The following is a 17,128-nucleotide window of genomic DNA, read 5'->3' as shown; positions in this document are numbered from 1 at the left end:
CACCTGGCAGAGCACGGGAAGCTGGAAAGTCCTTGGCTAGTGCAGCAACAACTAAAACATCTCTGTATTATCAACACTGTTTTCAGCACAAATCCAAAACATAGCCCCATACCAGCCACTATAAAGAAAATTAACTCTATCTCAGCTGAAACCAGGACACTTTTCTAACTGGTTATAAATGTTTCTTTGGTTTTGACCTCTGGAGAACTGGTCCAAACTGAGTTGGTCTTAGTGTGCTTTGAACATGGTGTAAGTAGGATTTAATACCTTATTTCTATGGTTTAAAGAGAGTAGGTGAGGCTCCCTTATCGCTTTGCTTGCAATGCTTGTAGAGGTGAAGTTTGCCAGACCTTACCCAGCTGCCTCCCTCAGTAACAATTCTAATGCATCTCATCTTAACAAGGGTCAAAAGTTTACAAGTTACATTAGCTTCTTGGTTTGATGCACATGTCTTTGGATAAGTCTTAACACAAATATGTAATTATACTACAGCAGTGCCTCAGCTACATAATGTTACATAGTGCAATATATTATGTATTACAAAGTGCTGTTAACCTGTTCAGCATGAAACTTTAGCATGCACCTGTCCTGTTTTAGTTAGAAACATGGCAGATGTATGATGAAATTCTTGTGGCAGCTCTTCACTGGGCTTACTGGTTTGCTCGTCTCAGAGTCCTCAATTCCAAATTTTGAGATACAAAGGTGATAACCATGAGATCAAAATACTGGAATATTATTGCCTTCGGACAGCCCAAGTTATGAATAACACAGTACAAGAAGGAATCTCTTGGGTCACAGAATTTAGTCTGCTGCTGCTGCAGGCAGCTGTATCACCCAATTACCTTTGGAAGGTAAGAAGCACCATCTTGAAAACAGGGCAATTTTTCTTTATCCCACTGTCCTGACAGGATCCTGTTCTGTAATTTTGCTTTTCTGGTAGTTAGAAAACCTCTCATTTAGATTACATGTATTCATAACTGCATTATAACCCTTTTAGTTCTTCAGCTGTTTTGACTGAATATACTGTTTCCTTCCCTAGCATTTATTTCTCTGATATTTTGGGAGGGAAAAGCCATATGTATTCCAAGTCTGTTCTGCAAGACAAAAGAAGTCAAGTAATTTTGGATCCTCTTGTAGATTAGATTTCCCATTCTCCTGTTCATCCCAGTAATCTGTGGCTCTTCAGGGTGGTACTGGAGAAGTACCCAAGCCACTTCTGTATGAGCTGAGGCAATACTGCAAATAACCACAGCACTCCAGTTGTGCTATTTATTGTGCTTCTTAGCAAGATGAATAATGGTACAATGTATGTATTTCTTGGTCCAGGAATTACTCCATATGGGTGCTGTGCTGCTTCACATACCTGCAGTAGCTCCTTTAGAGTTTGTACTGAATTGTGCCTTGTAGCCATAACCCAAGTCTTCCTATTTCCTTTTCACTAAAAAAACGTGTTTAATCATCTCTGGCCAAACCACCGAACTCTGCCTGTGAGTCCCCCTCTCTTTTGCATTTGGCTTATATGCCTGACAGCTTTTTGAAGTCAAGATGTGAAACTGTATTTCCATCTTAGCCAAGTATGTCTTTTGCTGAAATCACTTGGTGTTTGCTCAGGTGCAGTAGGTACAGTGGGAAGTGAAATAATCTTTGGCCCTCTCAGTACAATATCTATTGTATACAAGATTTAATGAGTTGCCTTCCTGTTATCCTGCTTCAGAACTGTGCTTGTCTTATTCATTTTTTATTTTTCATTCCCTCTGAATTGCTAAATGCCTCTGTCCCTGTGTGCTTCCAGTAAATAGCTGATCCTTTTTTGTAATGAATGACTCTTTCCCACAGGAGATTTTACTGTGGAAGTGTATGTCATTCATTACTATCAAACACTGCAAACACACTGAAACACACATACATCCCTGATGAATTTGTCTAATACTGTGTAGGCATTTAACCCAATCTTTAGTACACCTTGGATCTGTCAATAATAACATTTTTCATTAAGGTCTATAGGACTTAAAGTTAATTTAGGATTTTTCTTTTCAGAGGTTCGGTTGTGTAGTATAAATTTTAGAATGCTGTTTAAATTCCAAAAAGCCTCTATGTCATTAATTTCACACCTATCAAAATGTTCATTGCAATTGTCTCACACTTGATGAGTTCAGCTCATTTAGCAGGGTCTTCCCCTAAGTCACCCAGTGCCTGCGAGTATTATGGAGTGCTGAGCTCTGAGAGTGGTTTTATTTTTCTTTCCCGGCTTGCAGTCTGCAGCCCTCCCTCCATGTGCATCCCCTTGTGCATGTGTGGAGTGGTGTTCCCCTTTGGCTTTCTGCAGACCCACCTGAGCTTCCTTTGAGCACCACACGTATCTCATGCAAGATGACCTTAAAGAAGATGCTTTTGCTAGGCAGCCCCATTTCAGTAGAGCTCAAGTAGAATGACGTGGGAATTGTTGGTGTAGAAGTTTTTGTATCTATTCTATGTCAGAAGAAGCAAGGAAATCCACTCCTCACATGCTCACACTTTCAGAAGAACTGTGGAGTTCTCCAATTTCTTGCAAAATTGGGAATTCAATAAATTATTACCTTAACGTGGTTTAGTATTGACTGCAGGTTAAAACTACAGTCATTTATATCCCATTAAGGGCTTGCAGTTCCTTTGATGGTAAAACAAATAGCAGTTAAATTTCTTTTCCAGCTTTTGTACTCACAGCTGGGTCTGTCTGAGGAATATTGTGTTATTTTGATTAATTTTTCTATATGCATTTTTACGGTGTGTGCTGCTCCTAAAGGCAGGTAGGTAATGAATTCTTCCTACTCCTGTAACTATCTCATTTCTAAAAATAAAGGGTAAAGATCTTTTTTTTTTTTGGGGGGGAAAGCTTTTTGAGCAAGCTTGAAAATAGGAACTCAGTCATGTTATGATTTGTTTGTCTAGATTGAATGCACTAGCTTAGGCCCTATGGAGGAAATTGAAATAAAACAATGTGATAAGAGAGAGAAAGTCTATTTCTATAGTTCTGCTGGCACTAATGTGGTTGAATCAAATAGCTTGTCTCAGATGATTCCTAAACCCAACTCTTCAATGTAAGCATTAAGGTTTTTAAAATGAAAAGAAATTCCAGAAATTTGGACATAGTAATGGCTTGAACAGACTTATTAAAGAAGTCTAATAAATTGTGTCTGTGGTACTCTTATCACAGGTATGGAATAAAAATATGATCTCTAATTAAAGGCGAATAAATAGTTATAGGAAGTGATTTCTTCATTCTTTGCCAAAGAGAGAATCCTGGTTTTACAGTAACAGTGTCAGCAGGAGGCCATGAGTGGGTGCCTCAGGGCATGCAAACCCCAGGGCAGCATGAAGACAATCCAGCCCTCTTCATGTAAACTGGTGTGGCTGTCAGGAGCAAGGGAGTCTGTGCTGAGCTCTGGGGTGCTACAGCTAGAGCGATTCCTGCGGAGCTTGATTAAAATTGCCAGAAGGAGGTCAGACTCTGCGGTCTGCACTGTGGCTTGCTCGCTTTTGTCTCCTGATGAAGTGGGCACACTTACCTTTTCTGCAAGCCAAACCAGACACCTTCAAGCTAATCTAGATCTTGAAAGCACTTCTCTGGTATCGCCAGCAATAAACAGCAGGGTCTGCCGCAGTGTACGACTCTGCCCTCGTGCCGAACCTGCGTACCTGTAGCTGTTTGGGTAAGGCTGCTATGGGGAGTCCCAGGAAGGAGCAGGCTCTGGGAAGTGGCTGGGTGCTGGGGTGAGCCCTGCAGCCCCTCTGGCAATTCAGAGGCAACAAGAATGTGTTTAAATCAGTGAACTCATGCACTGCTCCTCAGGAGTTTGTTTCAGGCTCTCCTTCACAGAGGTGCTTTGCAGAGCATAACCAAACGACAAGCAGGTTGCCTTGGGAGCATGGCAGTGCTGCCATGCAATCTAATTGCAGGTTGCATTTCTGCCACCTGCAATCCAGACCCTTGGAAAATACGAAGTGTCATCTCGACATTAAGTTTGATAATGAGGCTCATCACTGCATCTCTAGAACCTTTTTAAATGCCCACATAATACACAGATAAATTGATAAATTGAGCTGACACAGCAGGATCCATTTAACCTTTGTTAAAAATTCTAGAAGCAACATGTTAAAAACGGTTGGTGAACTTCACGTAACTCTGTGTTTTTCTCAGACTTATTTTTCATTTTTGCACTCCTCTCTGTTTGTTTCCTGGTTCTGGCTGGGAGGAAGTGACAAAATACTGCAAAAGAGGCTATTTGTACAGCATTTATGAGCCAACTGGAAGGAGGAAGCACCTGAACTCTCATGACAACTTATTCTTGTGAGCTTAGCAGCGCACGCTTGAGAGGTCCCGATAATCCTGCATTCACAGGGACGGGAGTTGTGTCCATTCTGAGACTTGTATATCCTTAGTTGTAACAATTCTGGTTAGTTAAAGTTTGTTGCTATTTGAATTTTTGAAGAGTTTCATTTATGTCCTGTCTAGAATCAAAAAGTCAATAAATGAGCACATTTGTGTTTTCAGACGCAATACCATTAAATGTAGGTACAAAGCAAGGAGTGTTCTGAAGCAAGAATGGGTTTGGAGTTAAGGCTTCCTGTTAGTAAATACATCTCTGGGACTGGAGGATATCTTTGCGCAGTAGTGTTTATACTGTACCAGATGAAACATTTAAAAGTTGGATGTTAATAAAGCAGCCCCCGAAGTAGCTAATGGACATTCTGGCCCTGGCCACAATAGTAGCTGCCATAGCTGCCACAGAGGCTGTACTGTTTCTTTGCCTGTTCTCTGTCTCAATTTGGCAGTTTAAAAAAATGTTGTACAATAAATACTCCCGGGACTTCCATGCAATTGCTGAAAAACCTAAACTGCATTTAGTTTGTTTATAAAAAGTCCTGGGGCCCTGCTCTGCAGAGCAAAGGTCATGGAAACACATGTTTATGGCTTCACAAATGCTCTATACTCCTTGAATGAAGAAGTTTATTTGATTCAATCAGCATCCACAGGGATCCTGTAATTGCATAATAAGTAATTTATTATGGAAGTAAAAGTATTTTTCTAACTGTAGCCTATGTAGCATGGGTTTGTAGCTTTACACTAATCCACGTAGTAAAAAGAGCTTTGCAAAACAGTCTGACTGGAGTAATGGTGTTCTGTGATGAGCGCGCACTTGCTTGGCTATTTAATCATCAGAAAGTGTTAAAACAACAGGCACATTATCACCATGTTGGATGTAAAAACTGTTCACTGTTTGCCTGCCTTCAGCAATTTTAAGTGCTCAATGTGAGAAACTGGAAAGCCGTTCCAGGTAATCCATTTGGTGGGCAGTGAACATGAGAGTGGGGAATCCAAAGTTTGTCTTTTTGACATACACTGGAACATGGCCTTTCAGCTACTTCAGGAAAGGAGCATGGCCTTTCAGCTACTTGACTTCACCTTGGATACTGAATTACAAACAGATATGTTTGCATAGAAAAAAATATCAAACCTATAGTTGTTTAGCTGTCATAGTCTTTTCGCTGAAATAATCATCAACTGGGTCATGAATGACACCACTGGGAGGTAGACGGAATAAGGCTAAGGACTAAGGTATCATCACTAAAATCACCTGCAGGTAGGGAAGAGAGAGATGTGGAAGCTAACCCACCTCTTCCAGGGAGCATGCTGGTGCAAAGCCCTGGTCTCTGAAACCAGGCAATCTTTGCACAGCCGTATCATTGATAATTCAGGCTGTGCTGAAAAGTTGCAAAACAGTATGCATCTGTTCTGGAAAAGCTTCCAGGACTGCAGATTATGGTGGTTGTTGATGATCAGGTTTTCCCATTTGCTAGCTTGCTGAGGAGAGCGGTTGAAGAACCCCAACTCCAAACAGAGATTTGTAGTTTTAGAAGGAAAACTTGGGAAGTCAGTTTGGTATTTGCTGAGGTTCAGAATGCTGAAGTTTTCTTTCCAACAGATGATGACCTCAGTAACACCAGAAGTAGGTTGTTCTGTATTTCCTGTGAGCATTCGTGAGGTCCTAACTTTTTTGTAGGACTTGGAATTCATATTTTCATATCTAAATAAAAGTGGAAATACAAGGAAAGTTGACTTCTTTGGCAACTCATAAACTTGCAAGCTTTTAGCTAAGCTTAAAGTGTGTAAGCCTCAGTCCATGGGAATTTTGGACCATCATCTCCTTCTCAACTGTATCCTGGTCCAGTGAAGTAAATCCTCTTTCCCAGTGCTTCTCCCTGGGCATGCTGTGTCATATGTGTCAATACTAGATTATTAATACTGATCCCCTAAGACAAAATGTAGCCTAAAGGTCCTTCAGATCACAAGAGTGATTAGTCTGGTCAAGTTAAAAAATTATGGCCCTAGTTATCATGGTAGGAAAATTCAAAGACCCATTTTGAGGAGATCAAGGTGTGAAATTGGGCATTTGGCACCTGAGGTGAGGGAGGCAGGTAGGGGGAAGAGATGGAAAAGGATATGAAGTCCCACCTTTCATTGGGCTGTTTTTATGTGGTTTCCTTACTTCTTTGTCCTCTTGTTTATTCTGTTGTTTGAAGGTATTGTGTGTTTTCCTCCAATTTATACTTAAAAATATTTTCATTTTGTTCATTTTTCCCTCAAGAACATTTTCAGCTTCTGCATGGATAACATTTTATTATTTGCTTTTGTGACTCTTCAGACTTTTATTTCCTGTCCCTGCATATGTATAATTAAGTGCTATCTCAGCAATTTAGACAGAAATCCCGTTCAGCTTAAGCTGTAATAAATGTATGAATCCTGTCTTCATGTTCAATGTAGATTCGTGGTATTCATGGAGATGTGAGTCCTGACAGTCTCCCATGGAATAAATTATTTATTTTAAAATTATTCCTATACATTTTTTTGTAAGTAATTCCACATTTTAATGCATATTGTCTTCAGCAAATTGAAAGCACTAGCTGAAGAAACAAGTCTCCTTCACACAGACCCGTGTATAGTAGGCATGCCATTTCATAACTTTTAACTGTGCAGCAGTCTCACTCATTCTCTTTTGTTTGGGACATGAACACTATTGAAGGTTTCACTGTTCACTGGTCATATTAAGCTCAAGGCACAGAGCACTAGAGCCAGTCCAGGAGGAGCAGGATTGGGCCCAAAAGGACTAGATGAGGAGCAGGTTCATCTAGTAATTACAGCACAAGCAGAATTGATCATAGCTTTTGCCCTTTGTATGGCTTTCTCACTGAAACAGCTGTGGCAGAAGTTAGAGCATAATGTATCGTTCAGCCTACTGTCAGCATTGTTTCTGAATATTTAAGTAGCTCCTGTTTAGGTAGGAGCTCAGATATGAGCAGCAGTGATGAAGAGACAGAATGTCTCTTTGTGCTGCATGGCCTGAAATGTGAAGACTGCATGTTTGGGCTGCCATCTCTTCTCCATTACTTTGCATCAGGATCTAATAATGTGTATTTTGAGAGATCTGTGACAATAGCAAAGTGATTGAAATGCTAGTATACTCCATTTATAATGGGTATAGCTACTGAAATACCCAGATACGTCCAAGACAAAGGTCGATTTCCCAGATCAGCCCTACTGTATTTAATACATATTTCATTGTCTGTAAAGTATGTACCCTTGAGAATAAGCAGGCTTTTTCTGGGCATTCACAACGTTGTTAATGCTCCAAAGTAAGAGGAGAAAGTTGGCACCAAGCTTAGAGGTGAAATGAAGGAGCCCACCGGGAATTTTGTTCCCATTGGGAATCCACATAACGAAATGGTACTGAAGAATTTGGTTAAGTAGGCTGAGAGTTCAGCTTTTCCTACTGCAATCCTATCTGTCAGTGTGGATTTTTTTTGCTGCCAAAAGGTCGCCAATAAATATAAAACTGCTATTCTGATGAAAAATACCAATAGTCTCTCTTTCTCACTTTCACACACAGAGATACTGCTTGGCCAGAATGTTAGCTAATACACAAGTTCAGATTAGTGCCAAAGAAGCTATGCCTTATTACACCAAGTGAGAACCTGGCTAAAAACTAATTTTTTTTTTTTAAATATGCCCCTACATGTCTGTGAATGACTAATTTTTCCATAAATTGTATCTCTGGGTGGGCCTCCTGCTAATCCTGCAGATTCTCACCGTGGGTTGATGATTTAGTCTTCATCACTCAATAGCTGTGTATGTCTTCTGGTCTCCAAGATACGACGGAGACTTGATGGTGAAGGCCACTGCCGAATCCTAACAAACTACTCAAGTATGAGGGGCCTTTACACATTTCCTTCTTTTCATTTTTCCATTGTGTAGTTCTAAGCCCCTGGTCTCATTTCCCCTGCTAAATTGTTGCAGATCACTCAAGCTTTCGCTATTTCTTTCTTGCTCGCTTTTTCTCCTTTTCTTTCACCATCAGCCGATCTCACCATTTCTCATTCTCTCCCTGAGCCTCTGCTTAGTATATTTTTTCTCTCCCAAACTGCCCTTCAGTAACCAATGAGCTATCTGTCCATTTATTTCAGCCCTTGTTGCCCTGTCTCAGTTCACTCATACTCGCCCCATTCTAGGTTTTGCTTTTAAAGTCTGAGAAAGAAAGGTTTCATGGGGAAGGGTTTGAAAAGTGAGGTTTGTTGAGGAACATCAACTGGGAAGGCACTTGTCCTTAGTGGCTGGAGCTTATACCTGAAGCCATTGAGCCAAAGAGGAGTTTAACAGATAATAGATAGCAAGATGGAAAGAATGCTGAGCAAACCAAACCAAATTTTATATAAAAATGAACAAGCAGCCTGTTGTGCACATGTAGGAGGACTGCAGTCTTTCTCAGAGACAACCATTAACATCCTTTTTTGTTGAGACAGATCTGAAGTGGGAGCCATCAGTGTACAACTCTAGCTTTAGTACATCTTCTGTAACTCTCTTGTTACTTGCACATAGGCAAAGATTATAAGAAGACTTCATTGTTAAATAATATATGCGTGGGTTTTAATTTCAAATTCCTTTGTGTCTCTGTCTTTCTCTTTGGCATTCTCTTTTTCTTTCCCCCCTCCTCCTTTAGGCTGTAAGAGAAAAGTTAGAGCCAGATGATGCTTTGATGTATGAAGAAGACCTGGATGACGAAGACTGTGGTGAAGCAGAATTTGAGGAAACCATGAAATTAAAACTGCTGCGTAGAGTTGCCTCCCTAGCATCCAAACTGAGGGAGTTCATTGGCAACATGATAATCACCACTGGAAAAGTTGTTGTTACAATTTTACTTGGTTCAGCAGGTTGGTGCATTTGAAAAATTTCCTCCAGAGCCCATTAGATTATGCATTTAACAAATGAGTTTTCAGCGCTTTGGCACCTGTGGGAATAACAATGGAAATTTTTAAGGGAAAAGAAATTGCTGCTGATTTTATTTAAATTAACTTTTTGGCAGGCATTGGAATATGCCGAGTTGCTTAATTTTTTTGTACTAATACTGTGTGGCCCTATCATTCTGTATATGACTTTTACAGCTACTGTTATAACCAAATGGTGAATGGTTGCATATTATAAGTGACTATAATGTGAATTCATAGACTTGGTTCCGTCACTTCCAAGTGTAAAAAGGAACTGTATTCACATAGCCTTTAAAAAAAGAAAAAGAAAAGGAAAAGCTTAATAGGTCGACTATGCAGTGTGTAAAAAGGGTGATAAGCAGACTTCATGTTGGTTTTTGATGTGACTTTTATATTGGTTGGTAACAGTAGCTGTTTTGATATGATATGACCAACCTTTCATAAGACATTTGATTTAGTACCACATAATGAGCTATAGACAGAATGCAAGTATACAAAATCACTGTAGGTTGTAATGAATGAGTTTAAAGTTCGATCATGCAATTGTAAATTAGCATTTATCTGCCTACTCTTGTGTTTGAATGGAGTCCTTACATATAAAGGATAAGTGTATACTTAACATATAGCTATACTAGTATATGAAGTATAAAACTATAGCACAAAAGGTACTTGGTATTGAATGATGAGGACTGGTCAGGTGTGGCACTTTTAGTAAGGCAGGCTCTTTCAGTAAGGTAAGATTATCCCACAGCCTTAGATGTAGCCAAATGCAAAGTAATAAGTCTAAAAAGGGAAAAAAAAAATAGGTTACGTGGATCACCATGGTGCCTGACATCAGGGAAGAGAGATGCCATAAAAAACCAAAAAGCATGATAAGTATAGGCAAATAAGCATGGTTTCAGTGCCATTCTGAAGTTGCATGGGTGAACATCACCCAGGGAGGATGAAGCAGAAGGATCATGCAGCAGTGGCAGCGGCAATTTCTTCTGAGTCATGTTGGGCAGCTTGTCTGCAGGATCCCAACACACGCCGAGAGCCAGGAGGTGTTCGGAGGAGAGTTACAAAAAGGATTTGAGGTCTGGGAAGCCTGTATTCCAGAGAGAAACCTTGAGCTTGATTAGTTAAATACTTGCTTACTTACCGTGCCAAGAAAAAAAAAAGATGATGATTTGACTGCAGCTTTAAAGTACTGTCAAAGGTACAAAGTGCCTACATTTTTTTAACAGACATCTCATCTAGTAGAAGTTATAATACGAGCCAATAGTTAAGTGGTAAACCTAGGCAATTTCAGACCAGAAATAAATTTTGAATTTTTCACAGCCAGAGTAATTGGCCATAATAAACAACTTTTTAATGGATATAGTGTATTCTCCTTCTCCTAAAGTGTTTAAATTAAGGCAAAGTATCTCTTTGAAAGGAGAAAGGAAATAGTTACAGCCTTGAGGCAGAAATTGCTGGGTGAACTTTTACATCCTCCATCATGAAGGCATGGACTGGACTGCTATGCTGGATGTGAGCTCTCTTATGTAGTTTTCTCCTGGTTTCTACTGTTAGACATGTATGTCTTTCCTGCTTCCTCGCTTATTTTTGTAGGCTATCCACAGAGCACCAGGTCTCCTTCACCACAAGTGAAATACTCTGATAGATGTGCAAGAGCAAACCCAATATACATATGTAAGACAGCAGAGCCTTTTTCATATGCAAATTACAAGTGTCTATGAGTTAAAAATTCAGAAAAATCAACTGAATATCCTCTAGATACCTTTTATTTTCAGTATATGCATCATGTTTTTTTCATTTTTAATAACGCAGTATATCTCAAGATTTATATGAGAAGGCTTTTCGCTGTTCATCCATCATGCCGTTTTAGCATCTTGTACTTAAAATTCATTTTAAAATCTAATACATCAGCGCTCTCAGGCACAGTGTCTCTGTTGGCTGGCCTTGCAGCCACGTTTCTGTTTTTCTCCATGCTTTGTGAAACATCTTGACAAAGAGAAGATTTCATCTTGGAAGAAGGTCTGGAGAATGGTTGTGTCCTAAGTGCTAAGGTATGGCACAAGTCGATTGAACAAAAAACCCAAAGAGGATCCCTTTCTTCTAGTCTCAAATCTAATAGCAGTCAAGAGCTAATTATAATGATTAGCATAAACACTAATTGGATTAAATTGTTGAATACACTTCTTGTCAGATGTAAGGTTTAAGAAATGCTGATATTTCCACACCTTTCCAACCCTCCATTTTTTTATTTTCACAGGTATGATGGTTCCATCTTTGACCTCAGCTGTGTATTTCTTTGTATTTTTGGGCCTGTGCACATGGTGGTCCTGTTGCCAAGCATTTGATCCGCTGATATTCAGCTGTCTGTGTGTATTAATGGCTATATTCAGTGCGGGGCACTTGATTGGACTTTATCTGTACCAGCTACAGTTCTTCCAGGAGGTTGTTCCACCAAAAGATTTCTATGCCAGGTGAGAGAAATTCCTTTCCTGTTTAATTGTGGGCATATGATGCAATGATTTGTTATCACATGTTGATGCAAACGGTCTTCCACATAATGCTTTGACAAATTTTATGCATAGCTTTGTGTTCAGTCTTGGAAGAGTCAAAGCATTTCAGACTGAATGGTTTTGGATGATAGAGAGAAGCCCTGTCTGGGCAATTGTGTACAGAGAGCTAGGGCAGGTTAGGAGGGCAGGAGATTTTTGTTTTGCTCAGTGATCCTCAGACGTGAGTGAGAATGATTTGGCTGAGAAAGGAGATAAAAGGAAATCAGTGGTGCATTGAGGCAAAGGCAGCGTACACATGTATATTTTTGGTAGAGGAAAAGAAATGTTCTGAGGTCTAAAGTAATAGTGTCTTAACTGGAGCAAAAATGCATGTGTGGTGCCATCCTTGTGTGCAGAGACTGAGGGCTGCTGTGGTACTTCACCTGCTGTGCATGATACTATGTTAATACAAAAATTCTCTGTGGTCATGCAGAACATGCTGGTCTTATGTTCATACTGACAGCTGTATCACTTAAGTCAAAAAGCAGCATTTTTAGTTACTGCTGCAGTGAGTATTGATTGGATGTGATTTCACTGACCCTTTAATTTTTTTACATGCTTTTGTACTGTAATCTCAAATAAGATGAAGTAATGGATGTATTTTACTCATTACTACCTTTTTTCTGCTGGATTATGATTGCAAATTGTTTTTATGGTATGTATTTTTAATGTTGTAGTAATCCTTACATTAAACTAAATGTAAACCTCAACTTTATTTCTAGTAAGCCTAGTGTTCCTTTTAATTATTATAAGTTGAAGGTGAAAGGATATTAGGTGTACTGGGGAGAATCAATTAATGATTTATATCTCAATGCACCATTAAAAGCAGTAAAAAATGAGCTGCCTAGCTGCAGTAGCTGGTACTTTAATACTTTTTTTGACATTTTATTTAGTACAGGTTAATAGATGAGTGTTTTGTGATGTTGGAATCGCTAACTTGAGGAGGCTTCTTGGGAGGGCATAACATTACCTGAAAAATCCGCAAAGATCTGCTTAGTTTAGGTTCTTTTGTGCCACCTAGAGGTCAAGGTGGGAGGATGGATGGTGTCTAGTACTAAGCTAAAATGCTCGCAACTTCCCTAAAACCTTTATATTACTTTCTCCATGTATTAAGAAAAGAAAGAAAACATGGCTTCAAAATTCTCATCTGTTTGGCTATGAGGATATAATCTCACAATGTTTTACCACCAGACAGCAATAACATTTTCTCAAGGAGGGGAAGTATCTGTTTCATAACATTTTGCTAGAATATGTGAAACTCTCTTCATATGCATCATTTGTAAAAGTCCCTTTTTTCTTTTTAATATTTTTATTATTTATTTTCAATTATTTTAATTTTAATTTACTTTAATTTTCCATTAATTTAGTCTGAAACTTATTTCCTGAATAAAGTTATTTTCTGGTAAATAGTGTAATTCTACATTTTATGATAAAATTTCATTCAGTACAAATATGCTACTCTAACTTAGTCACTAATTTTTGAAATGGAAAAAATCTGATTGCAAGTAAGTTACCTCTGCCTCACTGTAAAAAGAAAAAGCACCTTCAGAGTTTGGATTAAAAAAAGTCCCAGTGTTGGACTTTGGAGTATGTACTGACCTTTTTGTAAGCAGAAAATGATGTTATCTTCTTGCAGACTTTCTCTTGAACTGGTACTGTTGGGTACTCTGCCTTTTACACATGATGTCATGTGAGGGACTGATGTTCTAAATTACATAGGAAATTATGTTTGAATATACAAAACACCGATGACAACTCAACAGAAGGTGCAGTAAATATATCTTCCTTGTTTCTTTAATCGCAGTTCTTTCTGCTGTAGATTTACTTTGATCTACTTTCAGGGAGATGTGTTTGAAGAGCATCAAGACAGGTGTTATCGGTGCTTGGAAGTGCAAATCTGAGTGTGAGGAAAAGCCACTAATATGATTTTTAATGATAGGAGTAGGACTGGTGTATAAGCAGTGGGTAGAGGAGGAAAATGAGAGACACATGTACTGGAATGGCGCAGAAAAAATATTTTAGCATTTTTCATCCTAGAAGAAATTTGATACCTTGCTATTTTATGTACCATCTTGGCTTGAAGCAGAGCTAAATATGCAGAGTTCCCATTAATACTAGTGGGTGGCTTTCATGGGTAAATTATATACTGAGAAAAGAATCTGATTCCCAAAATTCTTCTCTGCTACTGTCACCCAGAATATGCTGTTTAATGTCTTTTTACAAGAGGAGAACAGCAGATCGTTCTCATACTTATGCAGTTGTATGAACTCTCCTTACTTAGTTGCAATAAACTCACTGGTGAAAAAAAATACAGCAGGTACATGTATTTGCGTGTGTTAGCTTTAGTGCCATTACAAACAGACCTTTATCCATATATGAAGGGGGGCTGAAACATAAGGAAAAAGGGCTTTTATTTCTCGAAGGAAAATTAACTCTATCCCAGACGAAACCAGGACACTCTGTAAAGTTTTGAGGGCTCGATCCCCAGGTTAAGCTCTCCTCAGATGCAAGGGCAGATGTGAAAACCACTCCTGTTGGGCTGCTGGTGGATATTATTTCTCTCTGCAGAGCCTAAGGGTGGCATTTTAAAAAGCTGCTAACATGGGTATTTCTGAGTTTGAGTTCTCCAGTTGACAAGAAATGTACAAGTTGTTTCTGATCAGTAAAAAATGTGTTGTCTCTGAATAGTAATGCATTCAGGTTGCCACTCTATCGATTGATTTCAGACTAAATGAAGTTAGACTATACCCAAACCAGCTGAAAAGTTCTCAAGTTAACAGTCTCTTTCAGCTAAGATTAGCATCATCCTTGTGCTTCTCCTTCCTTTTAAGAACCTTCAACTCAAAATTCAGCACTTATGATTGTAAGAAGTGACTGAAGAGAGTCACCAGAAGAAAGTCGTTTTCTTGACAGCGATAGTCTGAAATCTGGTGAATGTACATATTTGCCCTGAAACCTTATGTCATTCTGCAAGCAAAATACTTCCCCCCAAAACAGGATACTGTGATAACATAGCCCTGTGCATTTGCCATAGTGCTATTAGCAAACATGAAGGCACCAATCTCCTACAAAGTTTCAGATCTCCTGTTGTGGCTTTCTGGTTCTGCAACGTGCAGGTAGAAGTGGCATAAACACAAACACCCACCTAAATGCCATCCGGTGCGCACTAGGATCTGCAGATTGAAAAATTTATAGGGTACTGAAAAGTCTGAAGTATAGCTGATGTGTTGGGTTAGGCACGCTAGCGGCAGAGCTTGCATGAAGGTGCCTCTGCCACTAACAGCTTTTCTTCTCTAGACCAGCCCACAGTGGAGAAGTGAGTGGCAGTCGTTCAAGGCAGTGCCGTAACTGCCTTGGAAAGTGTGGTCCTAAATGGCACGGGAAGGCCAGCATAAATAAGGCTAAATCTACCCTTCAGTTAGGAGGTACCTAGTTGCATAAATTAACACTGGTCAATTACCAACTGATCTCTGTCAAACAAAATGTCCACACTCATTTATAAATTCATTTAAAATAAGTATCTTCTGTGTTGACTTGCTGCCGTATTGCAAAATTGGTGATTTAGAGAGATGGGAAAACAATAGCAAGAAGTATCCACTTAAAGCCGAATTCAGAAAATATCGTATTGCTGCCATAAAATTCTTTTCACCTGAGTTAACAAAAACAAGTCAATGAGCTAAAATGATTTTGGAAATTATGTACACAGTGCCACAGCCTGAAAAAATATGCAATAATATGTTTGCCATTTTTCAGATTGCTGCCTCCTTTCTTCCTGATGTTGTTTATTTTGGCAAAAGGATGTAATTGGGGCAATGATAAGGCCTTGCCAACATGAAGAAATAGGATCAGTGCAGCGGTATGAAGTTTATCCTGAGTCAGTAAAGTTATTCCTGTCCAAAACTGTGCTTATAAGCATATTCATTTAAAGATCCAGTAATCTGATGTAAATGAAAACCTATGTGCTTTCCTAGAGTTTCAGGTCTGTTTTGTATTGCTTGTAGTTTTCAGGCAAGTAATGTTCAAAATAGTTTAAATACAAATAGTTTCATCTATGGGAAGGCATCGCCTTTATAAAGTGAGGCAAACCTAGGAGTCCAGGGAGCATCATCCACTTCACAGTGGTACGTTATTTCACATCTTTAAGTGAATGGGAATTTGGAATTCCACAACTGATTGCTTTGTTGCAGTCTGAGTGGGGAAGTCTTATCTAAGGCTGTCTTTTCAACAGGAAATTTTCATCTGAAAGATGCCTATAAATCTCTTTAAGCAGGACTTTTAAAATAGGTTTTACAGTGATTAGTAATAAGCTTGCTTAAATGACTCTTCTTTTTGGAGGGAGTGTTATATTGATATTTTCTGCAGATGGTAGATACAGAATATCCAGTTTGTTTTCAGATCTGAGATGAGTCCAGTCCAAAATCCTCCATTTGAACTTCCCTGAAAGCTTTGATTCAGAACTTGTAGCCCAAATGTTCTGTTTATCTAGAGTAATAAATGAATAAATGCTTCAGCACAGTCTAAAAAATATTCCTGGAGTTGTCAGATCAGGGTGGGACATCCAGCTATATTTTTTTTTTCTAAATTAGAGGCTAAGTGTGCTAATAAAATCTCAGCAGGAGAGCAGATAGTGCCAAAATAGCAAGATGTAGCTGATCAATTACCTTGTTGGCAGTGTCTTGCCTCTCTCCAGGGCAAGGCACTGATCTGCTGCTTCTGTAGTTCCACTGGCGCCAAGAGCTGGGCAACATGTTTCACATGAGCTGTAGCCACTGTTAGTCCTTGCTGCAGACCATCTCTGGCACCTGTCTCAATGGTAGCTCACCTCTGAGAGGCAGAATATTCTTACCCCCACATGAATTTCTGAGGTTTTTGGAGTTGCCTTCTAACCTGGTCATAAGCCAGTGTTTGACAAGATGGAGTATTTGAAGTTCATTTATGTATTCTATTTTGAGCTGCCCTTTGGCTGCAACAGCTTTCATGCCTTCTGCCTGAGCTTTTTAGCCACTTACCTCCATGGTACTGCAGCACCCGCTGCCAGGGCAGAGACCCCTGGCTACATGCCATGTAAAGGCACTGCACTGCCCTTCTTCTTTTTCCATCATCCTCTATCAGCAAAAGCACACTTTGTAGTTGCAGAGCATGCTCCAAACCATGCCAGACTAGCCACCATGTTTGTCACAATGACCAGATTAGGTTTGAGCGCCAGGATTTCTCTCTTGCAGAGAAATAAGTTAGCTAATTGACCGTATTCTTGCAGAAGTTTTGCAGCTGAGTTTCATATT

General features: G+C 39.3%; 1 protein-coding gene across 1 annotated transcript in view; it reads left to right on the top strand.

The window, feature by feature from the left end:
• PIEZO2 (piezo type mechanosensitive ion channel component 2) overlaps window positions 1–17,128 on the top strand; it is a 321,244-nt gene that overhangs the window by 182,676 nt on the left and 121,440 nt on the right. The window contains exons 6-7 of the mRNA XM_072852760.1: window positions 9,033–9,243; window positions 11,555–11,768. Of these exons, the coding sequence (XP_072708861.1) occupies window positions 9,033–9,243; window positions 11,555–11,768 (425 nt within the window). The remainder of the gene's footprint in view (window positions 1–9,032; window positions 9,244–11,554; window positions 11,769–17,128) is intronic.

This window comes from Ciconia boyciana, chromosome 2, assembly GCF_034638445.1.
Source record: "Ciconia boyciana chromosome 2, ASM3463844v1, whole genome shotgun sequence".
Lineage (NCBI taxonomy): Eukaryota > Metazoa > Chordata > Aves > Ciconiiformes > Ciconiidae > Ciconia > Ciconia boyciana.
This window is presented reverse-complemented; position numbering and strand designations above follow the sequence as displayed.